At 37.2% G+C, this 27161-nt stretch overlaps 1 protein-coding gene across 6 annotated transcripts in view; it reads right to left on the bottom strand.

Moving 5' to 3' along the window:
- Positions 1 to 313: 313 nt before the first annotated feature.
- The window catches only part of ZNF507 (zinc finger protein 507), a 47098-nt gene continuing 20250 nt past the window's right edge, over positions 314 to 27161 (bottom strand). For 5 of the 6 annotated variants that reach the window (XM_068528563.1, XM_068528567.1, XM_068528564.1 and 2 more), the window contains 2 exons: positions 4309 to 4443; positions 1813 to 4172 (listed from right to left, as the gene is read on the bottom strand). In XM_068528563.1, the coding sequence (XP_068384664.1) occupies positions 3806 to 4172; positions 4309 to 4443 (502 nt within the window). In that variant the 3' untranslated portion in view covers positions 1813 to 3805. Of the gene's footprint in view, positions 1038 to 1812; positions 4173 to 4308; positions 4444 to 27161 lie in introns of those variants that run through there. The other variant, XM_068528568.1, reaches the window with a different exon arrangement.

Genomic DNA, 27161 nt, shown 5'->3' with positions numbered 1-27161 from the left:
CCTGGACCAGGGGTTGAACCCGTGTCCCCTGCATTGGCAGGTGGATTCGTAACCACTGCGCCACCAGGGGAGTTCCTAGATTGAATTTTTAAAAAGATTAAAACAATCTAAATGCTTTTTCAATTACCTTTGTGTAACACAGTTTAATGCTAGTCATCAATAGTTTAACATGTTACCAAAGGGTAATCATAAGCCTTAGTTTAAGCCTGGGGAAGTTCTTCATTATTTAAATCCAAATTTCTAAGTGATTAAATCAACATTTCCAAAATAAGAATGGATATAACTTTTTGTTAATAAAACTTAGAGGCAAGTGTTTTTAACAAAAAATTTATTACCAAAATACAATATTAAAGTCAATACATGACAAACTTCTGTAAAGCAAAATAAATTATTCTAACATTGTACAGTATTTCCAAAGGTAGTTAAAGAAGCGCTAAGACCTTGCTTCACTGTTTGTTGAACAGATAAACTGTTCTACCATGAAAACAATCCTAGAGTTTTAGGCGTTAAGGCATGCAGCTTGATGTGCAGGATAATTTTACAAAATGCAAATCATCCTATTTTAATAAGATACAGTGTCAGAATTAACTGTAGTCTTTACATGTCAGTGTTCCAGAAATTTTTAGACTTTGGCTATAGAAGCAATGCCATAGTGTTACACAATACTTATTTCTTAAAAAAATACATGTATTCATGTCCATGAATATCAACTCAAATCTCTATTAAATATATTTTATAGAATATTACTTAGAGCACCTTGCTGTACAATAAAAAAAGATTAAATAAGTGTCTATGAAAACTAAAAATATAATAAGTCTCAAAAGAGAAGCCTGCTTGTCTTTGTCAAGCCAAGTACACTGCAGGAAGATACAATGTAAACATAGGTGCCCACCATTTGCTTTGTGAGAAAAGACAAAGAAAATAATAACAAAGCCACTGATAGCTACCTCAAATAGATGAAAGATCTAGAATAAAGGCTTCCGTCAGTGTCACTACACTGCACTGGCTGGATACAGAACTTGAAGTCTACAGGTCACCTGGAATACAGGCATGGTACTGTTAGAACACTGGGGATACCGACCACATTCTGGATTATTAGAGAAAGAGAGAAAATGATAGAGCCCTGAAAAAGTATTATTTATAATGATCAGAATGCATCATCTTCCCCCTCCCCACCTTTGCCTTATCCAGTAAGTGTTTTAGAAACTATTTTCACTGTCAAATCTTAGAATTGTAAGTGTTCAGAGTGGAAAACAAATACTGAGCTTTACATGGCAAAAGATCTAGTACCAGTAAATGTTATTCCTATAAAGGGAATTCCTGCTGATTTTTAAAATATATATTCTATAATTAAAATTGCATATTTAGTCTTCATCATATTCAATTGTTCTTAGTGGGGAGGGTTAACTTAAGGCTTGCCACAAAACCATAATGGGAAGGTACACAACATCCTTGGTATATGGTTCCTCCTATAGGCCAAGAGAAAGCTTTTGAAGATATTTTAGGCTGGAAGCAGATGAATATTTAAAGACTTTTGAACTTCTGGGTTAATTTTTTCCCATGAGCTAGGGAAATTTTAAATTCATGATTCCAAATGGAAAATTTAAGTAACAATCAATGGAAGTAGTTTAAGGAAATGAAGAAAGTTAATTTAAAAATACACTGTTGAAATTTTGGGAATGTTTTTTGGTTATTAGCATTTTCCAAATGATTATATAAAATTAAAGCCAAGGAAAATTTATAAAACAAAAACTCTTCTAAGGTTGTTAATTTTCAGAATAATAGATTTTTATAAAGAAACATTGAGTCAGAGCTACCAGTAATGAAAAAACTAAGTGGGAACAATATAGTAATAATGGAACCATTTAAAATATTTTAGTTTATTTTTGAATTTGAAATGAAATACAACTGTGTTTTAATTCTGAAAACAGGAGAAAATGAGAAAACCCACTGCATGTGGATTTGGGGGATATAGTTTAGTATATATGAATCCATTTTCTCTTTTAAAAACCAGATATCAGAAATGGATTAACTTTCACAAATAAACTAAAGCTACGTAAATTAAAGAGTTGCAAACTTACAATCAACTCTGTTTGTTCAAATATCATCATCAAATTAGATTTTAAAAAGCAAATCAAAAAAAAAACACACAAAAAAACCCCACGCAAATCAGACAGTATTTCAGGTTACTTGGCCCCACTTAAGTAGTTCCTAATGCTATCTGAAAAATGTTAATTCATTCGATTCATACCTGGACTTTGGGAAGAGAATTCTTTCCTAAAATGTGTCTACAGAGTATCCTATTCAAGAAATTCTGTTTTCGATGTTTTCTAAGCTTTATGAGAGTCACAGCCTCAGCTCTAGAAGATGTTAGAGTCAAGTTCAGAAAGAGCACCGTGAAGACGGTGCACCGCATGGTGCACCGGCCGCCTTTTGACTTGTAGGCAGAACTGACATTAACAGAACAATGCATACGTAAATGATCACAACTACAAAAGCAAAACCAAAAAACCCCCGTTCTCTTCACTCTTTGAAATGCACTGTAATACAAATGCGTAATTAATGAGAAGATTACATCTATTTGATGGCGAGTTTTAGTTGGCTTCCCATGTGTCCTATTGCACACCAACAAAATACAATTTCCTGGATAGGAGAAACCCAAATAGTTTTTGTTATTAAACGTTTCATAAACAACCTGAGTTTTTACTATATTTTAGCCACATTTGGTTGTATCTCTTATGCTAAGAATAACTAAATAAAAAGCTCCAGGAAGTAAAATCTCAATAGTAGTACTCATTTTAAGGGGCTTTTGAATTTCATTCCTCTTCCCACAAATGATTTTTATTTAACAGTTCAAACTACTTCCAAGGTCTGATGAGCAAATGCAATTTTTCCTACTTTGTTGTTTTTAGACAACAAGCTTGGTCTAGTTTAGAAGAGTGGATTAGAAGGCCTATGTAACTATTGAGAAGCTGGGGTATTCCATCAACACTCTGAAAAGAACCTCTGAGAAGTGCACTGTGCTCAACCAGTCACCTTTTTTATGAACCTTGAGATTTGGTTTGAGGCTGGTGGGAATTCACCTCTTTCCTCCTTTGCCCACAAGACATTCACTGTAAATTTAAGACAATAATTTACTTTGTAAACGCCTATTTACAATCTAGATTTGGATTTAGAGGTCTCTTTTCTTTTTTTTCTTTCTAAAGAGTAAAGTAATATATCTCAGGTTGAGTATATGATTTGTTCCTATCAATCTGGCTAAAGATTTAGGTTGATCATCTCAAAGCCCTGTAATGATCTTTTCTTTCCTTGTTGATACCAGAAAACCCTCAGACACGTGCCTCCCATTTCTCACAAGAGGGTTGTCATTCATGTCAAAATTGAGAATGAAAAATATTAAGCTCTGCTTAAGATTGTGACACTTTCATAACAGTAAGTTTTAGAACAGTTCCTGAAAAGCCCTTAAGTCTTAACTCTTTTGCTTGCATTTCTACACTATAACAAGCTTTTAATAATAAATACACTCAAACTAAGAGGTAACAGAGGGTTATTATAAGAGTACATCTTTGCTGCCTCCTCAACCCACTTCTCCTCACTCAAAAGGCTTAAATATTATTACCCCTTATCCATTTGGAATTCCTTTTATTACATTACAAATTTTGTTCCAAAGTCACATCTGTCATTTCTTCAAAAATCACACCAACTATTTCTTCTGTGCCTAGTAAGTTACTGGACAGCACAAAGGGCAAACTGTGGTTTAAAGGATTCCTCTTCTGCTGTTTTCCTCTTCAGATAACTATTCCACCTAATTTGTGTTTAGAGTTGTGTTGTGGTCCTTATTTAGGATGATGTTTACAATTTCACCCTCATGCTCCTTCATATGATCCAAAAGATTTTCTTTGCTGGTAGACTCGAAACCACAAATACAACAACAGAAGAGTAAAACGCAATATTCCACGCCAGGAGGGGCCAGACTGGAGTTTTTTTCTAAACTATATGAGGTATTACTTGTAGGGTTTAGTTTCTCATTCTCATTGGTACCTACGACTTCACTGGGAGCCTGGGAAATCAGCTCTGAGGATGACACCAAATTTTCTGAACTTCCAGTGAGAGAATCAGCTCTTTCTTCACTGCTGTTTAATACAGTCTTTCCGGAGGATTTCCCCTGAACTCTTAAAAACAAAAGAAAGCACATCAAACCTTGAGTTGCTTATAATGTAGACTAGCAGATTTAATCCTAACTTTATATATAATGCATATATAATTATAAATAATAACCTATTTATATATAACAGTAAGACCAAATACCTGCCACTTTGTGAAATTGCATCATTAATAGCCTTGTTTACTTGTTCATAGTTATAATTTTGGTCACTGGCATGCTTCCACATATGAGACTTCAAAGAAGGAGGATGGCTGCATACATACCCACACAAAGAGCATCTGAAAGATATGAAGTAAATCAGATGATCCCATATCATTTTTAGTAATTACAATGATTCTGTAACAATTATTAAATTTATTCTCCTGAAGACTTATTAGACATCACATTTCACTGAATCTAAGATGCCACTGATTATAAGAGATATTGATTTCAGAGGCTAAAATGTCCTAGGGTGGATATCTCAGAATCAATGAAACAAAGTATTTTACATTATAAAGAATTTATAAGAATCAGGACAAACATCCCAAATTACTTTAGCTATTACAGTATTTGGAAAGATTTCTAATTTAGTAATAAGAAAAATCTTTGCTCTATATTATTTAACCACACCCACATACACAAATACACAAAATCAATACTCTATACCACTCTATTGCTTAAAAAAGCAGAAAAGAATTAAATAATTTTCAACATGAACTCTGTGCTAACTTACAGATTCACAGAAAATGTAAGTAGTCCTGAAATGCTTCAACAATTTAGATTTCATAAGTAAAACAGATAATTAATCATCTTAAAGTTTCTATTCAAAATAATAATTGTTTCACATAATTGGGTATACTTTGTAAAATCTGAACTGAATGAAGTAGTTAAAAAAAAATTAACAGACTGGGCTTCCCTGGTGGCGCAGTGGTTGAGAATCCGCCTGCCAATGCAGGGGACACGGGTTCGAGCCCAGGTCTGGGGAGATCCCACATGCCGCGGAGCAACTGGGCCCGTGAGCCACAACTACTGAGCCTGTGCGTCTGGAGCCTGTGCTCCGCAACAAGAGAGGCCGTGATAGTGAGAGGCCCGCGCACCGCGATGAAGAGTGGCCCCCGCTTGCCGCAGCTAGAGAAAGCCCTTGCACAGAAACGAAGACCCAACACAGCCAAAAATAAATATAAAAATAAATAAAAGATTACTATTAAAAAAAAAAAAAAAAAGAAAAAACCAAGGTAAAAAAAATTAAAAAAAAAAAATTAACAGACTGTTTTTTACAGCATGTTTAAGGTTTACCCACTCTCTCCCCTGCATACAGTTCCTCCTATTATTAACATCTTGCATCAGTGTGGAATATTTGTTACTTCTGATGAAACAATATTGATACATTAATGTTAACTAGAGTCTACAGTTTACATTAGGGCTCACTGTGTTGTATAGTTCTATGTATTTTAATAAATGCATTATGCCATGAATCTATCATTATAATATCATGCTGAATAATTTCCCAACCCTAAATATCCTCTGTGCTCCACCTATTCATCTCTCCCTTCCCCCAATCCCTGGGAATCACTGATTCTTTTACTGTCTCCATAGTTTTGCCTTTTCTAGAAAGTCACATAATAGTTGGAATCATACAGTATATAGCCTTTTCAGACTGGTTTCTTTCCCTTTTCCATTTGCATTTAAAGTTCCTCCATGTCTTTTCATGGCTTGAGAGCTCTTTTTTCCCCCTCCTATCACTAAATAATATTCCACTGTATGAATGTACCAGTTTGTTTATCCATTTCTCTACCGAAGGACATCTAGTTGCTTCTAAGTTTTGGCAATTATGAGTAAAGCTTCTATTAAACATTTATGTGTGGTTTTCGTGTGAATATGAGTTTTCATCATTTGGGTAAATACCTAAGAGCAGAATTATGTTCATCTTTTTAGGAAACTGAAAACATACTTTTAAAAAGACATTTTTATTAAATACTTAATTACAAACTTAACAAAAATCAGGTAAGTTACCTGAACTCTTCTTCACAACAAGACAGTCAGCAGATGAGTAAAAGAACCACTTTGGGATATGCCAGAGCATTCTGTTCTTTTGTTTGTCTGCTTGTTTTGGTGGGGGCGGGGGGCACACCACGCAGCATGTGGGATCTTAGTTCCCCCACCAGAGATCAAACCTGTGCCCCCTGCAGTGGAAGCATGGAGTCTTAACTGCTGGACGTCACGGAAGTCCCAGAACATTCTGTTCTTAGCAAGGTCTATTCTCAGGAGAAATTATTTAACCAGAGCCTAACCTACTGGAGTTTTATCAGAGCATATCTGACCGGAGGGAAGGAAATACCCAACTCCAGCCCACTCCAGCTATCTTGTCCACCAAGGGTTGGGGAGGGAGGGGACTGCAAGTACAGTTCACAGCCCAGACACAAAGGCTTACTAAAAAACTGAGACCTAGTTATGGACTACAGAACATTTCCCCTCCCCCCGCTTTTAACAACCACATTTCTAAAGGCCTATCTACAGCAGTGCCTTTTACCCAGTACATCATGCCTGACTATCAAGAAAAAATTACAAGACATACTAAAAGGCAAAAACCAAAGTTGAAGAGACAGAGCAAGCAAAGAAACAAGAGTCAGATATAGCAGGATGATGGAATCATCAGACTGGTGATTTAAAACAATTACGATTAATATCCTAAGAGCTCCAATGAATAAAATACACAGCCTGGGAAAACAGATGAGCAATGAAAGCAGACAGATGGAAATTCTAAGAAAGAACCAAAAAGAAATCAAAGAGATCAGAACCAAAAAGTGATAAAAAATACATAAGAGAAATGAAGAGTGCCTATGATGGGGCCTATTAGTGGACTGGATACATCTAAGGAAAGAATCTCTAAGCTTGAGGATATCTCAATAGATAGAAACCTCCAAAACTAGAAAGCAAACAAAAAAAAAAGGACTGGAAAAAACAGAACAGAATATACAACCACAAAAGGGACAATTACAAAAGGTGTAATCTATGTGTAATGGGAATACTAGAAGAAGAGAGAAAGGAACAGAAGAAATACTTTAAACAATAATGACTAGATTCCGCATGCAGGACACAATTAAGAGTCCACATGCTGCAACTAAGGAGCCCATGTGCTGCAACCAACACCCGGTGTAACCAAATAAATAAATAAATAAATAAATAAAAATTAAAAAAAAAAAGTGAGCAGAAATAAGACCTTCTCAGACAAACAAAAATTGAAGAAATTTGTTGCTAGTAGATCTGTCTTGTAAGAAATGTTAAAGAAGTTCTTTAGAAAGAAGGTAAATGTTATAGATCAAGAAACCTGGGGACTTCCTTGGTGGCGCAGTGGTTAAGAATCCGCCTGCCAATGCAGGGGACACGGGTTTGGTCCAGGAAGATCCCACATGCCACAGAGCAACTAAGCCCATAAGCCACAACTACTGAAGCCCACGCACCTCCAGCCCATGCTCCGCAACAGAGAAGCCACTGCAATGAGAAGCCCACATACTGCAACGAAGAGCGGCCCCTGCTGGCAAAACTAGAGAAGGTCCACACGCAGCAATGAAGACCCAACGCAGCCAAAAATAAATAAATAAACAAATTAATTAATTAAAAAAAAAAAAACTTGGATCCACACAAAGAAAGGAAAAACATCAGATAAGGTATAAGAAGGATAAAATAAAAGCTTTTATTTATATTTATTTATTAAGTTTTTATTTTTTTAACATCTTTATTGGAGTATAATTGCTTTACAATGGTGTGTTAGTTTCTGCTTTATAACAAAGTGAATCAGCTATACATATACATATATCCCCATATCTCCTCCCTCTTGCATCTCCATCCCTCCCACCCTCCCTATCCCACCCCTCTAGGTGGTCACAAAGCACCAAGCTGATCTCCCTGTACTATGTGGCTGCTTCCCACTAGCTATCTGTTTTACATTTGGTAGTGTATATATGTCCATGCCACTCTCTCACTTTGTCCCAGCTTACCCTTCCCCCTCCCCGTGTCCTCAAGTCCATTCTCTAGTAGTAGTCTGCATCTTTACTGCCGTCCTGCCCCTAGGTTCTTCATGACCATTATTTATTTATTTTTTTAAGATTCCATGTATATGTGTTAGCATATGGTATTTGTTTTTCTCTTTCTGACTTCACTTTGTATGACAGACTCTAGGTCCATCCACCTCACTACAAATAACGCAATTTCGTTTCTTTTTATGACTGAGTAATATTCCATTGTATATATGTGCCACATCTTCTTTATCCATTCATCTGTCAATGGACACTTAGGTTGCTTCCATGTCCTGGCTATTGTAAATAGTGCTGCAATGAACATTGTGGTACATGACTCTTTCTGAATTATGGTTTTCTCAGGGTATATGTCCAGTAGTGGGATTGCTGGGTCGTATGGTAGTTCTATTTTTAGTTTTTTAAGGAACCTCCATACTGTTTTCCATAGTGGCTGTATCAATTTACATTCCCACCAACAGTGCAAGAGGGTTCCTTTTTCTCCACACCCTCTCTAGCATTTATAGTTTGTAGATTTTTTGATGATGGCCTTTCTGACTGGTGTGAGGTGATACCTCACTGTAGTTTTGATTTGCATTTCTCTGATGATTAGTGATGTTGAGCATTCTTTCATGTGTTTGCTGGCAATCTGTATATCTTCTTTGGAGAAATGTCTATTTAGGTCTTCTGTCCAGTTTTTGATTGGGTTGTTTGTTTTTTTGATGTTGAGCTGCATGAGCTGCTTGTAAATTTTGGAGATTAATCCTTTGTCAGTTGCTTCATTTGCAAATATTTTCTCCCATTCTGAGGGCTGTCTTTTTGTTTTGTTTATAGTTTCCTTTGCTGTGCAAAAGCTTTTAAGTTTCATTAGGTCCCATTTGTTTATTTTTGTTTTTACTTCCATTACTCTAGGAGGGGGGTCAAAAAGGATCTTGCTGTGATTTATGCCATAGAGTGTTCTGCCTATGTTTTCCTCTAAGAGTTATATAGTGTCTGGCCTTACATTTAGGTCTTTAATCCATTTTGAGTTTATTTTTGTGTATGGTGTTAGGGAGTGTTCTAATTTCATTCTTTTACATGTAGCTGTCCATTTTTCCCAGCACCACTTATTGAAGAGGCTCTCTTTTCTCCATTGTATATTCTTACCTCCTTTATCAAAGATAAGGTGACCATATGTGCGTGGGTTTATCTCTGGGCTTTCTATCCTGTTCCATTGACCTGTATTTCTGTTTTGGTGCCAGTACCATACTGTCTTGATTACTGTAGCTTTGTAGTATAGTCTGAAGTCAGGGAGCCTGATTCCTCCAGCTCCGTTTTTCTTTCTCAAGATTGCTTTGGCTATTCAGGGTCTTTTGTGTTTCCATACAAATTGTGAAATTTTTTGCTCTAGTTCTGTGAATAATGCCAGTGGTAGTTTGATAGGGACTGCATTGAATCTGTAGATTAATTTGGGTAGTAGAGTCATTTTCACAATGTTGATTCTTCCAATCCAAGATCATGGTATACCTCTCCAGCTATCTGTATCGTCTTTAATTTCTTTCATCAGTGTCTTATAGTTTTCTGCATACAGGTCTTTTCTCTCCTTAGGTAGGTTTATTCCTAGGTATTTCATTCTTTTTGTTGCAATGGTAAATGGGAGTGTTTCCTTAATTTCACTTTCAGATTTTTCATCATTAGTGTATAGGAATGCAAGAGATTTCTGTGCATTAATTTTGTATCCTGCTACTTTACCAAATTCACTGATTAGCTCTAGTAGTTTTCTGGTAGCATCTTTAGGATTCTCTATGTATAGTATCATGTCATCTGCAAACAGTGACTGCTTCACTTCTTTTCTGATTTGGATTCCTTTTATTTCTTTTTCTTCTCTGACTGCTGTGGCTAAAACTTGCAAAACAATGCTGAATAATAGTGGTGAGAGTGGGCAACCTTGTCTTGTTCCTTATCTTACTGGAAATGGTTTCAGTTTTTCACCATTGAGGACGATGTTGGCTGTGGGTTTGTCATATAAGGCCTTTATTATGCTGAGGTAAGTTCCCTCTATGCCTACTTTCTGGAGGGTTTTTATCATAAATGGGTGTTGAATTTTGTCAAAAGCTTTTTCTGCATCTATTGAGATGATCATATGGTTTTTATTCTTCAATTTGTTAATATGGTGTATCACATTGATTGATTTGCGTATATTGAAGAATTCTTGCATTCCTGGGGTAAACCCCACTTGATCATGGTGTATGATCCTTTTAATGTGCTGTTGGATTCTGTTTGCTAGTATTTTGTTGAGGATTTTTGCATCTATGTTCATCAGTGATATTGGCCTGTAGTTTTCTTTCTTTGTGACATCTTTGTCTGGTTTTGGCATCAGGGTGATGGTGGCCTCGTAGAATGAGTTTGGGAGTGTTCCTCCCACTGCTATATTTTGGAAGAGTTTGAGAAGGATAGGTGTCAGCTCTTCTCTAAATGTTTGATAGAATTTGCCTGTGAAGCCATCTGGTCCTGGGCTTTGGTTTGTTGGAAGATTTTGAATCACAGTTTCAATTACAGTGCTTGTGATTGGTCTGTTTATATTTTCTAGTTCTTCCTGGTTCAGTCTTGGAAGGTTGTGCTTTTCTAAGAATTTGTCCATTTCTTCTAGGTTGTCCATTTTATTGGCATATAGTTGCTTGTAGTTATCTCTCATGATCCTTTGTATTTCTGCAGTGTCAGTTGTTACTTCTCCTTTTTCATTTCTAATTCTATTGATTTGAGTCTTCTCCCTTTTTTTCTTGATGAGTCTGGCTAATGGTTTATCAGTTTTGTTTATCTTCTCAAAGAACCAGCTTTTAGTTTTATTGATCATTGCTATCATTTCCTTCATTTGTTTTTCATTTTTTATGATCTGATCTTTATGATTTCTTTCCTTCTGCTAACTTTGGGGAATTTTTGTTCTTCTTTCTCTAATTGCTTTAGGTGTAAGGTCAGGTTGTTTATTTGAGATGTATTGAGATTGTATTGCTATAAACTTCCCTCTTAGGACTGCTTTTGTTGCATCCCATAAGTTTTGGGTCGTCGTGTTTTCATTGTCATTTGTTTCTAGGTAGTTTTTGATTTCCTCTTTGATCTCTTCAGTGATCTCTTGGTTATTACATAGTGTATTGTTTAGCCTCCATGTGTTTGCATTGTTTACAGATTTTTTTCCTGTAACTGATATCTAGTCTCACAGCGTTGTGGCCAGAAAAGATACTTGATACGATTTCAATTTTCTTAAATTTACCAAGGCTTGATTTGTGACCCAAGATATGATCTATCTTGGAGAATGTTCCATGAGCACTTGAGAAGAAAGTGTATTGTTGTTTTTGGGTGGAATGTCCTATAAATATCAATTAAGCCCATCTTGTTTAATGTATCATTTAAAGCTTGTGTTTCCTTATTTATTTTCATTTTCGATGATCTGTCCATTGGTGAAAGTGGGCTGTTAAAGTCCCCCACTATGATTGTGTTACTGTCGATTTCCCCTTTTATGGCTGTTAGCATTTGCCTTATGTATTGAGATGCTCCTATGTTGGGTGCATAAATGTTTACAATTGTTATATCTTCTTCTTGGATTGATCCCTTGATCATTATGTAGTGTCCTTCTTTGTCTCTTAATAGTCTTTGTTTTAAAGTCTATTTTGTCTGATAGGAAAAGTGCTACTCCAGCTTTCTTTTGATTTCCATTTGCATGGAGTATCTTTTTCCATCCCCTCACTTTGTCTGCATGTGTCCCTAGGTCTGAAGTGAGTCTCTTGTAGACAGCATATATACGGGTCTTGTTTTTGTATCCATTCAGCCAGTCTATGTCTTTTGGTTGGAGCATTTAATCCATGTACATTTAAGGTAATTATCACTATGTATGTTCCTATTACCATTTTCTTAATTGTTTTGGGTTTGTTATTGTAGGTCTTTTCCTTCTCTTGTGTTTCCTGCCTAGAGAAGTTCCTTTAGTATTTGCTGTAAAGCTGGTTTGGTGGTGCTGAATTCTCTTAGCTTTGGTTGTCTGTAAAGGTTTTCATTTCTCCATCAAATCTGAATGAGATCCTTGCTGGGTAGAGTAATCTTGGTTGTAGGTTTTTTCCCTTTCATCACTTTAAATATGTCCTGCCACTCCCTTCTTGCTTGCAGAGTTTTTGCTGAAAGATCAGCTATTAACCTTATGGGGATTCCCTTGTATGTTATTTGTTGTTTTTCCCTTGCTGCTTTTAATATTTTTTTCCTTGTGTTTAATTTTTGATAGTTTGACTAATATGTGTCTTGGCATGTTTCTCCTTGGATTTATCCTGTATGGGACTCTGTGCTTCCTCGACTTGATTAACTATTTCCTTTCCCATATTAGGGAAGTTTTCAACTGTAATCTCTTCAAATATTTTCTCAGTCCCTTTCTTCTCTTCTTCTTCTGGGACCCTTCTTCGAATGTTGGTGCATTTAATGTTGTCCCAGAGGTCTCTGAGACTGTCCTCAATTCTTTTCATTCTTTTTTCTTTATTCTGCTCTGCAGTAGTTATTTCCACTATTTTATCTTCCAGGTCACTTATCCATTCTTCTGCCTCAGTTATTCTGCTATTGATCCCTTCTAGAGAATTTTTAATTTCATTTATTGTGCTGTTCATCATTGTTTGGTCTTTAGTTCTTCTAGGTCCTTGTTAAAAGTTTCTTGTATTTTCTCCATTCTATTTACAAGATTTTGGATCATCTTTACTATCATTATTCTGAATTCTTTTTCAGGTAGACTGACTATTTCCTCTTCATTTGTTAGGTCTGGTGGGTTTTTACCTTGCTCCTTCATCTGCTGTGTGTTTCTCTGTCTTCTCATTTTGCTTAACTTACTGTGTTTGGGGTCCCCTTTTCGCAGGCTGCAGGTTCGTAGTTCCCATTGTTTTTCGAGTCTGCCCCCAGTGGCTAAGGTTGGTTCAGTGGGTTGTGTAGGCTTCCTGGTGGAAGGGACTAGTGCCTGTGTTCTGGTGGATGAGGCTGGAACTTGTCTTTCTGGTGGGCAGGTCTGCGTCTGGTGGTGTGTTTTGGCGTGTCTGTGACCTTATTATGATTTTAGGCAGCCTCTCTGCTAATGGGTGGGGTTGTGTTCCTGTCTTGCTAGTTGTTTGGCATAGGATGTCCAGCACTGTAGCTTGCTGGTCGCTGAGTGGAGCTGGGTCTTGGCATTGAGATGGAGATCTCTGGGAGATTTTCGCCGGTTGGTATCATGTGGAGTTGGGAGGTCTGTGGTGGACCAATGTCCTGAACTTGGCTCTCCTGCCTCAGAGGCACAGCCCTGACACCTGGCCGAAGCACCAAGACCCTGTCATCCACACGGCTCAGAATAAAAGGGAGAAAAAAAAGGAAGAAAGAAAAAAATAAAATAAAATAATTAAAATAAAAAATTATTAAAAATTTAAAAATAAAAAAAAAATGAAAGAAAGAAAGAGGAGAGCAACCAAACCAAAAAATAAATTCACCAATGATAACAAGCACTAAAAAGTATAAAACAAACAAACAAAAAAACTGGACAGACAGAACCCTAGGACAACTGGTAAAAGCAAAGCTATACAGACAAAATCACACACAGAAGCATACACATACACGCTCACAAAAAGAGAAAAAGGGAACAAAAAATATATATCGTTGCTCCCAAAGTCCACTGCCTCAATTTGGGATGACTCGTTGTCTATTCAGTTATTCCACTGATGCAGGGTATATCAAGTTGATTGTGGAGATTTAATCCACTGCTCCTGAGGCTGCTAGGAGAGATTTCCCTTTCTCTTCTTTGTTCGCACAGCTCCTGGGGTTCAGCTTTGGATTTGGCCCCGTCTCTGTGTGTAGGTCACCTGAGGGCATCTGTTCCCGCTCAGAGAGGACGGGGTTGAAGGAGCAGCTGATTTGGGGGCTCTGGCTCACTCAGGCCGGCGGGAGGGAGGGGTACGGAATATGGGGCGAGCCTGCGGCGGCAGAGGCCAGCCTGACGTTGCAACAGCCTGAGGCGCCATGTGTTCTCCCGGGGAAGTTGTCCCTGGATCATGGGGCCCTGGCAGCGGCAGGCTGCACAGGCTCCTGGGAGGGGAGGTGTGGATAGTGACCTGTGCTTGCACACCGGCTTCTTGGTGGCTGCAGCGGCAGCTTTAGTGTCTCATGCCCGTCTCTGGGGTCCGCGCTGATAGCCACGGCTCGCGCCCGTCTCTGGAGCTCGTTTAAGTGGCGCTCTTAATCCCCTCTCCTCGCGCACCAGGAAACAAAGAGGCAAGAAAAAGTCTCTTGCCTCTTCGGCAGCTCCAGACCTTTTCCCGGACTCCCTCCCGGCTAGCTGTGGCGCACTAGCCCCCTTCAGGCTGTGTTCACGCAGCCAACCCCAGTCCTTTCCCTGTGATCCGACCTCTGAAGCCACAGCCTCAGCTCCCAGCCCGGACCCATCCCGGCGGGTGAGCAGACAAGCCTCTCGGGCTGGTGAGAGCTGGCCGGTACCAATCCTCTGTGCGGGAATCTCTCTGCTTTGCCGTCCGCACCCCTGTTGCTGCGCTCTCCTCCGTGGCTCCAAAGCTTCCCCCCTCCGCCACCCACAGTCTCTGCCTGCGAAGGAGATTCCTAGTGTGTGGAAACCTTTCCTCCTTCACAGCTCCCTCCCACTGGTGCAGGTCCCATCCCTATTCTTTTGTCTCTGTTTTTTCTTTTTTCTTTTACCCTACCCAGGTACGTGGGGAGTTTCTTGCCTTTTGGAAGGTCTGACGTCTTCTGCCAGTGTTCAGTAGGTGTTCTGTAGGGGTTGTTCCACATGTAGATGTATTTCTGATGTATCTGTGGGGAGGAAGGTGATCTCCCATCTTACTCTTCCATCATCTTGAAGCTCCTCTCTCCCATTTCTTTCAGATTTTTTTTTTTTTAATGTGGACCATTTTCAAAGTCTTTATTGAACTTGTTACAATATTGCTTCTGTTTTATGTTTTGGTTTTTTGGCCAGGAGGCATGTGGGATCTTAGCTCCCCAACCAGGGATCGAACCCGCACCCCCTGCATTGGAAGGCGAAGTCTTAACCACTGGACCACCAGGGAAGTCCCTATTTTTAATTAATCTGAGAGATAACAGTTTGTTCAAAATAATAATGGCAACAATGTATCCGATTATGTATGCTTATGTATGATTATGTATGTGCACATGCACACACACACGCTTATGTATAAGTGAAATGAATGAAAGAAGTGATGCAAGGGATGGAAGAGAAGAATTAGGTTATTTTATTATAATGTACCTGGACTACCCATGAAGCCAGTATATTGTTACTTGAAGGTGGATTTTGATTAGCTTTAAATGTATACGCCAAATGCTAGGGAAACCATTAATAAAAAGTTAAAATGAAGTATACCTGATATGCTAAGAACGGAGAGAAAATGGAATCATATAACATGCTCAGTGAAAACCACAAAAGGCAGAAAATGAGTAGAAAAAAACAGAACAAAGAACAAGAGAAAACAAATAGAAAACAGTAATAAATATGGTAGCTATAAATTCAGCTATATCAATCATCATTTTAAATGTCAATGGTCTAAATACACCAATTAATAGATGGAGATTGTCAGAGTGAATAAAGAACAAGACCCAAGTATATGTTGTCTACAAGAAACCCACTTTATAAAGACACATATCAATGAAAAGTAAATGGATTGACATAGATATACCACATTAACACTCTTCAAAAGAAAGCAGGAATAGCTATATTCATTTCAGACAGAGCAGACTTGAGAGTAAGGGAAGTTATCAGGGGAAAAAAGGTGCATTACATAATGACAAAGGGGTCATTTCTCCAAGAAGGCATAATGATCCTTAGCATGAATGTGTCTAACAATAGAGTGTAAAAATATGTAAGGCAAAAAACTGACAGAACTGCAAGGAGAAATAAATGAACTACTATTGTATTTAGAGTATTAAACACCCCTCTATCAGGAATGGACAGATCCAGCAGGCAGAAAAATCAGTAAGGACATATCTGAACTCACCCCCATCAATCAACTGGATATAATAGACATCTACAGACTACTTCATTCAACAACAGCAGAATACACATTCTGCTCAAACACACATGAAATATTCACCAAGACAGACCACATTCCGGGCCACAAAACACACCTTAACAGATTTAAAAGAATAGAAATCATGCAGTGTCTGCTCTCAGACCAAAATGAAACTAGAAATCCATAACAGAAGGATAATTGGAAAATCTCAAAATACTTGGAGATTAAACAACACACTTATACATAACACATGGGTCAAGGAAGAAATCACACAAAAAAATTTACAATATTTTGAACTAATAAAAATACAACTTATCAAAATGTGTGGGATGTACCAAAAGCAGTGCTTGGAGAGAAATTTGTAGCATTAAATGCATGTATTAGAAAAGAAGAAAGATCTAAAATCAATCATCTAAGTCTCTACCTTAGTAAACTAGAAAAAAAGAGCAAATTAAATCCAAAGTCAGTAGAAGAAAAGAAATAATAAAAATTAGAGCAGAAATCAATGAAACTGAAATCAGGAAATCAACAGAGAATATCAACGAAATCAAAATCTGGTTCTTTGAAAAGAACAATAAAATCAATAAGCCAGCAAGTAAACAGGATACTTAAGAAAAAAGAGGGACAAAAATTACTAGTACCAGAAATGAAAGAGAGGACATCACTATAAACCCCACAGACACTAAAAGGATAATCAAGGAATAATATGAACAAGTCTGCACCCACAAATTTGATAACCTACATGAAATGGACCAATTCCTTGAAAGACACAATCTGCCAAAACTCACACAAGAAGAAACAGACAATCTGAAGAGGGCTGTATCTATTAAAGAAATTGAATCAGGTCCAAAACAGGAAGTTCCAGGTCCAGATGGGTTCACTGGTGGATTCTACCAGACATTTAGGAAGAAATTATACCAATTCTCTACAATTTCTTTCAGAATATAGGAGCAGAGGCAATACTTCCTAACTCATTCTATGAGGCCAGCATTACTCTAATACCAAAACTACACAAAGACATTACAAGAAAAAAAAGAAAAACCTATAGCCCAATAGCTTTCATGAACATAGATGCAAAATCCTTAATGAAATATCAGTAAATTGAATCCAAGAATTCATAAAAAGAATTATATACCATAACCAGGTGTAATTTATCCCAGGTATGCTGGTTCAACATTTGAAAATCAATCAACATAATCATCACATTAACAGGTAAAGAAAAAACATACTAAACACATCAACAGAAGCAGAAAAAGCATTTGACAAAATCCAACACTCGTTCATGACAGAAACTCTCAGCAAACTAGGAACAGAGGGGAATTTCCTCAAATGGACAAAGAATATCTACAGTAAATCTATAGGTAACATCATACTTGATAAGAAACCAGAAGCTTTCCTGGTAAGTTTAGGAACGAAGCACAGATGTCCTCCCTCACCATTCCTTTTCAACATCATAACTGAAGTCTTAGCTAAATATATATATACTTTTTTGTTCACAGATGATATGACTGTCTACGCAGAAAATCTGAAAGAATACACCAAAACACTCCTGGAACTAATAAGCGATTATAGCAAGGTTGCAGGACACAAGGTTAATATACAGAAGTCAATTGCTTTCCTATATTCCAGCCATAAACAAGTGGTATTTGAAATTAAAACATAATACCATTTACATTAGCAGTCCTGAAAATGAAGTACTTGGGTATAAAACTAATAAAATATGTACAACGTCTATATGAGGAAAACTACAAAACCCTGATAAATCAAAGAAGAACTATAAATGTGGAGAGATTCTATATTCATGGATAGGAAGACTCAATATTGTCAAGATGTCAGTTCTTCCCAACTTGATCTATAGATTCAATATGATTCCAATAAAAATCCCAGCAAGTTATTTTGTGGATACTGACAAGCCGTTTCTAAAGTTTATATGGATAGACAAAAGATTCAGAATAGCCAACACAATATTGAAGGAGAAGGACAAAGTTGAAGGTGTGACACTACACATCCATGGAATCAGTAAAAGATCAGTGGTCACCAGGGTTTGGGCCACTGAAGGGGAATGAATAGGTGGGATTCAGGGGATTTTTAGGGCAGTGAAACTACTCTGTATGATACTCTAATACTGTAATGGTGGATACATGTCATTATAAATTTGTTCAAATGCATATAGTGTACAGCACCAAGAGTGAACCCTAATATAAACTACAGACTTAGGATGATAATGATGTGTAAATATTGGCTCATCGATTCTAATAAATGGCCTACTCTGGTGGGGAATGCTGATAATGGGGGAGGCTATGGATGTGTGGGGCAGAGAGTATATAGGAAATCTTTGTACTTCTGCTCAATACTGCAATGAACCTAAATTGCCTCTAAAAAACAGCCTATTAAAAAGAGTTGACAGTTGGGACTTCCCTGGCGGTCCAGTGGTTAAGACTCCGCGCTTCCACTGCAGGGTTTGATCTCTGGTCAGGGAACTAAGATCCTGCATGCCGCGTGGTGTGGCCAAAAAAAAAAGTCATTGAGAACACAGAACACAGCCCATAAGCTGTGATGTTTGCACCAGTATATGTTCATTCTTTTAGGAAACAGAGAAAGAAGAAAAAGAAATAAGATACCAATTTTTTTTTCTAAAGGCCTACCATTCCAGTGGCTGAAGTCAATAGAGTAGCCAGCTTCTTTGTATTTAAATTAGCTTGAACCTTTAAAAGTTCCAGAGAGTTAAAAAAGGCTTTCAAAGTCTTTCTATGAAGTTAGAATAACACTGATACTAAAATTTGGCAAGGGCAGCAGAAAAAAGAAAACTACACACCAATCTCACTTATGACTATCAATGCAGATATACTGAATAAGATGCTGGCAAACAGAATCTTCCAGTACATTAAAACAATAATAATACCATGAAGAAGGGCCACTTATTTTAGGAATACAGAGAATTTAATATTAGGAAAAGTATTATTATAATTCACTATTTGAAAGGATCAGAAGAGAAAAGTCATATTTTCACTGTTGTCACTGAAAGTGAATCTAAAGAAATTCAGTATCCATCTTAACAAAACGTTTTATTATGGAAATCTTTAAGCAAAAAACTAAAGTAGGAAAGAATAATGAATCTCCACCACCCTGCTCCAATAATTATCGACATTCTGCCAGTCTCGTTTCATGTATTCCCCCAACTTAAGTTTCCCTGATTTTTGCAGAAATGTCTTACTTGAATGAGGCTCCAAACAAGATCTATACAGCTGTCCCTGGGTATCTGCAGGGAACTGGTTCCAAGACCTCCCACAGATACCAAAATCTGAGATGCTCAAGTCCCTCATATAAAATGGTGTAGTACTATATTGCATTTGGTTGGCATATATCTTAAGTCTCTTTTAATCTGTAATAATTCTTCTTCCTTTCCCCCATCCCCCTCATGCCATTCATATGTTGAAGAAACCAGGTCATCTGCCTTCTAGAATTTCTCATATTATGAACAGTACTGATTACTTTCTGTTAGTGTTATGTTCCTGTATTCCCCACATTTTTTGTAAACTGGTAGTGAGATCTAGAAAAGGGTTCTAAACCTTAGCACTTGACAGTGGGCTAGATAATTCTTTATTGTGGGGGCTGCTCTGGGCATTGTAGGATGTTTTTAGCAGCATCACTGGCTACTAGCACCTTCTCTCCCTGTTGCGACAACCAATAATGTCTCCAGACACTGCCAAATGTCTCACCTGGTGAGAACTACTGATGTAGAGGTTTCATTAGATTCAGGGTTAGTTTTTTTCATTTCTATTTTTTTTTTGCAAATATACTTCATGGGTACAGCTGTGTTCCCTACCACATTTTAGGAGGCACTTGGATCAGGCTGACAACACTTAAACCCAGTTAACACTCAATAAAATTTCTCACCAAAATACAGTAGGAGAATAATTCTACAAATATCTATCTATCTATCTATCTATCTTCAAAAATATATCTCTTTCAACCCCAAAACTAGTATAAAGCTTAATGAGGAAACACCAGAATCATTCCCATTAAGCCCAAGAACAAAATAAGGATGGTCACTATCCCCACTATTACTTAGTGTTGTGGAGCTACTAGTCAGTACAATTAGGTAATAAAAGAAAAGGCACAAATATCATAAAGGAAAGGTTGAGAAAATTATTTGCAGATAATACAATTATATACCTGGCAATCCAACAGGAATTAAAAACTTTTACAAGTAATAAGATAATTCAATAAGTGTGTAAAGCTAACATCCTGTATAGATCAACAGCTTTCCCACGTAACAATACTGAAAGCTAGGAAAGGAAGAAAAAGATCCAAGTTATAAGAGCAATGGGAAAAAAAAAATACATAGGAATAAGCCTAGCAGTAAGTATGCGTGTTATGTGTGTGCTTGTGTGTATGTAGGCAGTCCTTGCTGTGTATGGTTCTGATATGCATGGATTTTGGTTGCTATGGCTTAGTTAAATGAGTCTCCTAACAACACTGTTCAAATGTCATAGTACATTAACTGTGAGTAACTGCAGAGTACAAACTTCACCGGGAACTCTTTGGTCCTCTATGAAAACAAAGGTGCTTTATGATCAGTGACTAATTATGTCCTTTCTTTCAAAGTCTGTCAGTGATTAGTCACTCACTTCTATTAATTCACTCACTGACAGCAAAGTATGTAGTTACGTTGCCTCCTTATATCCCAGTGATAAACCCATGTAACATTTTACAAAAATGGATAATCCAAAAGAGAGAACTGGCCAAACAAAATGGAAGTACATAGGGCAAGAAACAGAAAAGTGGTAACACTGGAAGTAAAATTAGACTCAAATGTAAATGGAGTTAGAGAACAAATAGCTGACCACAGGAATGCTGACACTGCCACCACTGAAGAAACTCTGGATATGCAGCCAGAGGATCTCCATGAAGATGAACTTAATGACATAAATAAGGAAAGTTGTTCAGGGAGGTTATGCCAGTGAAAAATTTCGTATTACAGAAACTCTCGGAGATGTTTCATGATATTTAAAGAGCAAAGGATAAACTGTCTTTGAAAGTTGACCCATACTTAGAAAGGAGTATGACAACTGGCCAACGCACAGAAAAGCTGCTCACCCCGTGCTGTTAACGCCTACAATGAGAAGGCAAGCACTGCGCAAACTACTCTTGAGAAGTTTCTTACAAGAAATAAAACACTTTAATTCTCAATGTTTCTAAGTTTTAAGTTACAGTGTACTAGGTTAATATTACTTTTAGTATTTTTCATTTCCCTATATAACTGACAGAAAAGTTTTTAATGTTTTAAGAAAAATGTTTAAAGGTAATCGAACAACTGTAATTTTCACCATTAATTAAGATGGCTTTGCATGGTTCCAGCTTGCACAGTCATTTTTAAAGTCCCATGCTATTGCACAAACCGAGGACTATCTGTGTACTTAATACATACATATATGTGTGTGTGGATATACACACAGGCAAAACAAGAAATGTACACAATAATATACATGGAAAAAACTTTAAAGGGACAGAACAGATGACCTGAAAAAATGGAAAAGCCCATACCTTGTTTGTATCAAGTTGTTAATTCTTTCTAAATTAATCTAGAAGCTTAACATGATCCCAATACAAACAGCAACAGAATTATTTTAAGAGGAAACTATGACAAGCTGATTCTAAAGTTCATCTGTGCACGTATGTATTACCCAATCAAAACCTCAAACAAGAAACTGAACTACCCACAAAATCCACATACTTAACTTCATTTCCTTATCAGCATTTCTCCCACAGAATTTGTAATACTTTACATATATGATTGAAACAAATGATTTTTGGTGAAACATGTAAAAGAGTGGTATAACATGTATATGCAATTTAAAAAAATGATAAACACTGGGTTCATAATACTTGCTTAAGGGAGAAAATTACCTCTAACTTAAGAGCTCTATGTGGGTTCCTCCAAGATCTCATACCTGTTCCTCCTCTAAAGAGGCATCACTTCTCTGAATTTTGTATTATATGATTTGTTTACTTTTTCTTAGTTTTACCTATATGTATCTCTAACATATTGTTTATTCACATATTTTTGAGCATATAAATAGAATCACACTTTATGTATTCTTGTGTGACTTGTTTCTTTGTCTTAGCTCAATGTTTCTGAGATTCATTCATGTTAATAGATATAGCTCATTTACCTCACAGCTACCTGCTTTACTTTGATTTTTACCTCTGCAGTTTCTCAGTTTCCCTGATAGATGAACTATACATATAAACATTGTTTTAAATATTTACCTAGCATTTTAGTTATTGTCATTGGGAGAGTTGTTCACTTTATCTAGTTTGGTATATTGTCTAAAATGAGAGCCCCTGCTTTTGGATGTTTAGTTAAAATTGCTAAGCCAATTTCTGTCCTAACTCAACTGGTCAGCAAATGCGGTCTTTATTTAAACATTTCCCTGATTATATAATCAATTTCCCTTATACAAAAATGCAATATACAGGCAAGTTAAGTACAGATTCTAAAGAATCACTTGCATAATTTCCCAGTCTTTTTAAGGTACATACATAGATCTGAAGCAAAAGTGGAAGCATACTACAGATTTTTAATCCTATTTTTGACAATGTTACATAGTACTTTCTCAAGTTAAAAGTTATATATTTTCAATGGGGTTTAATGTTCCACCCTATGAAAGTGTCATCACTTAATCATTCTACTATTAGTACAGAGAATGTTTTTGATCTTTTAAACATTATAAACAATCCTGTAACAAATATGTTCTATATCTATATGTATTGCTGATTATTCTGTAGGATGAAGTCCATTCCCCCCACCCCCATAATCTTTAAGAATAATAAAGAAAAAATGAACACTCATAGTTAAGATATAGAATATTACCAGTATACCTTTGAAACTCCCTGTGTGCCCCATATTGACTGCCCCCTCTTACTTTCCGAGAGGTAAAAATGTTCCTGAACTGTGGGACATTGCCATTTTTAAGGCTTTTGACCTGTCAGCATTTACTACATTAGGGAGACACCAGGTATGATGAAATAAGCACATTTAAATTAACAATGGAGGGAATTCCCTGGTGGTCCAGTGGTTAGGACTCCGCACTTTCCACTGCAGGGGGCACAGGTTCAATCCTGGTTGGGGAACTAAGATCCCGCAAGCTGTGTGGCATGGCCAAAAATAAAAATTAAAATAAATAAATAAATAATGGATATTTATAGAAGTAGTGAATCACATATTCCAGAAGTAAACACTCAAATTATTTTTAGAATAGTGTGTGGAGGACAAGTACACCTTAGAGTTTTTGAGAAAAGCTAAAATTTATGGTGAAATATTATGCATGGTCAGAAATGCTCTTTTCTAACAATTCAATGTAATCTATGAGCTAACCTAGAATCTACCACTTTCATTAGCTTTCCTAAGTAAACAATGCATATAGATGAAGCTTTTTACTTTCCAAATTTCTCTCTCTCATTCTATTGGACAAAGACTTATTTCTGTTAAAATTTGCTGTTCATCAATATCCCTTAATGTGAAGGCCTTAAAATTTTTTTTTAAGGAGAGGAAAGGAGAGATAAAGCAAGAGCAGTGTGCTGAACAACTAAGTCCTAATTCTATGAGTACCTACCTTAGCCTGGTACAAAGGTTATTCTGAAGGGACACTTATAATGGTGAATATTCATTAAAAGATCTAAGTATGAAAAAAAAAAGTAGGAACAATCTGATAAGGGTAAGCATTTACTAAAATGATTTTTAACTGATTAGAGAAGGGATACTATAAGAGAACCTCAACTTCGAAGTTATGTAAAGGTGGCTTAAAATATATTTTTACTCCCTTTTTAAGAATATATTTCCGTTAGCTAAAATATTATTTTCTCATTTTCATTCCTTCTCCACTTTTCCTATACAATTCCATGGAGCAAACCAAATTCTCATAGTTAAAAAAAAATTAGAACAAACCACTATTATACTACTATCTTGTTTTATTCACTTTGCTGCACTTATTTTCTGAAATTATAGTTTACTTTTTTATTATCTATATTCTTTCATGAAGGTGTAAATTCTATGACCACGTGTTTTGAGTCAGAAAAAGAACAGGAAGTCAATGTAGAAACCTGTGATATTGTGATTTATAATAATATATATTTGGTCTTAGTCCCAGTTCTTGGCACAGGGCTCCTATAACCCTTGGAATTGCCTAAGTGATGAGAGCAGTAAAGTCTTTTGTTATGTTAATGAGGTGACTTTTGGAAAGCTCCTAGGTAAACTAAGGATTGGGGCTGACTGCCAGAGGAACCAACCATGTGATTAGAGGGTAGGAACTTCGAGTCCAGAGGAGAGACTGGAGATTGAGTTCAACCATCAAGGCCGATGATTTAATCAATGGTGCTTATGTAATGAAGTCTCCATAAAAACCTAAAGGATGGTTCAGAGAGCTTCCGGGCTGGTGAACACATGGAAGGGCTGGCAGAGTGGCATGTCCAGAGAGGGCATGGAAGTTCTACCTCTCCAGAGTTTGCCCTCTGTACGTCTTCATCCGGCTGTACATCTGTATCCTTTATAATATCCTCTCTAGCAAATTAATCAAACCTGAGGAGGGAGTCACGAGAACCTCATTTACAGTGGATTTAAAACCTGATTTACAGTCAGCCGGTCAGAAGCACAGGTAACAACCTAGACTTGTGATTGGCATCTGAAGTAATGGCAGTCTTGTGGGACTGAACCCTTAACTGGTGGGATCTGATACTATCTCCAGGTAGAAAAGTGTCAGAACTGAATTAAATTTGCAGAACACTCAGCTAATATCTGATGAGAATTGAGTTGCTTGGTGGTGTGGAAAACATCTGACATCGGAAAACCCAAGGTTTCTCAATCTGGCTAAAAAACCGACTGAATTTTTCTACAGGCTTTCTCCCATCGATAAAGGGTCAGTTACTTTAATCCCAGAACCCCACAGAGATAAGGATGTGGTTAAACTACCCTATTTCCCTGGCCTGGGGCCTTACTTGGACATTACTCCAGGTCTGATTCAATTAGGAACAACTGTTTTGAGAGGTCAGGCAGAGGAAAGCAGAACGTGGATGTCCTGCAATATTCGAGGTGTGACTTGAACATACATGAAAAGACTGCAGTAGAAATTTTGCAGTAGAGTTTGTCTTACCACATTCAATTAGTTTTCTATGCTTTTAAAGGAATAAATAACTAAGGCCCAGAGAAGTAGCCACTTCAAATTTTGTGATGAACCCAAGAACTCTTTATGCCACTGAGAAAAACAAACTCCTTTAGTTCATTCCTTCCAAACAAAACATATTTTTCCCCTCCAAATTAAACTATCAGCTAAACTGTTTTCCTTAAGACAAATTGAAGTTTTTCAAAGACTTGAGATTTTCCCCAAGCCAACACAATTGACTAACGATTCAACATGCCTTCCGATTAAAAGAGATTTAAGAAGTCTGCAAGTATGGTGGAAGTGATAGTATGTGACTTCCAAGGGTAGGTCATAAAAGGTAATACAGCTTTTGCCTACTTCTTACCTAAGCATTCACTTTTGGAACTAGCACACCTGGCAAGTCCACGTGGAGAAATCATGTACGTGTTCCAGCTGAGGCCCCAGCCGACAGCCAGCATCAACCCCCAGACTGGTGAGGGAGCCTTCAGATGCCTGCAACCCCAGCCGTCTCAGTCACCTCCAGCCTTCAAGCCTTCCCTCCCGAGCCCCAGACCTCAAACGGAGCAGACACAAGCCACCCCTATAGTGCCCTTTCTGAATTCCTGACCCACAGAATCCCTGAGCAAAATAAAAGAGCTGTTGTTTCACACCACTAAGTTGGAGGTGGTTTGGCATGCAGCAGCAGTATGGCCCACAAAGAGTTCTCTCTGGCCAAGCAGGTACAGGCAGAGCAGCATAGCTGACAGGAGCAAGGGTTTAAGCCCTGGCTCTTCCACTTCTGAGACCATGGAAAATTGTTCAGTCCTTCCAGCCTCTGTTTCCATATCTACAACACTGGGGTAGTAATATTCCTAAGTACTGGGCTGTCATGAGGATTAAGTGAGCTGACACATATTGAGTACTTAGCACATTGCCTGGTCCATGAAAAATGTTCTAAAAAAATGTTAGCTATTATTATTACTGTTTATAATATATTTATATTTATATAAAGACCAGACTTTTTACAATGACTGACCACACACAGGAAGCAACACTGTCATTCCAAATGTCACGTCCATTGCTTAAAACCTTTCTGGATTTTTTTTTTTTTTGATGTGGACCATTTTTTAAAGTCTTTATTGAATTTGTTACAATATTGCTTCTGTTTTATGTTTTGGTTTTTCGGCTGCGAGGCATGTGGGATCTTAGTTCCCCGACCAGGGCTCGAACCCGCACCCCCTGCACTGGAAGGCAAAGTCTTAACCACTGGACCACTAGGGAAGTCCCTGGATTTTTTTTTTTTTTAAAGATTTTTCTTTTACTTTTTGTGTCATATTAGAAAATCAGGGTCACAAACACATAAGCACACAGGTTTTTTGACCCAGTTGATGTGAATCCCTTAAAATCAGGGTCATTATTTTATAAGCACACATTTTTACCCCTCCCTTCATCATCTACCTTACTCACAAGGCTATTTAGAAAAATCAGCATCAACTTCAGAGTATAAAGACATAGAAGCCCTAACTACAAAGAAAAAGATTAATAAATCTGATTACATTAAAACTAGAAATCTCTGTTCTTCAAAAGACACCACTGAGAGTAGAAAGGCAAGCCACAGTTTAGAAGATATGTGCAATATACATAATAAACAAAAAAACTTGTATTCAGAACACATAAAGAACTGCTGCAAATCGGTCAGTAAAAGGCAGACCACCCAATAAAGAAATGTGCAATTAACAAATGAAAAGATGCTCAACTTCATAAATCATCAGGAAATGCAAATGAGAACCACAACATACACACCTACCCGAATGATCAAAATTCAAGACTGATAATACAAAGTGTTGATGAGGGTATGAAC

Source organism: Eschrichtius robustus, chromosome 19 (assembly GCF_028021215.1).
Source record: "Eschrichtius robustus isolate mEscRob2 chromosome 19, mEscRob2.pri, whole genome shotgun sequence".
NCBI classification, from domain to species: Eukaryota; Metazoa; Chordata; class Mammalia; order Artiodactyla; family Eschrichtiidae; genus Eschrichtius; species Eschrichtius robustus.
The sequence above is the reverse complement of the archived record's forward strand: the minus strand, read 5'-3'. Positions and strand labels throughout refer to the sequence as shown.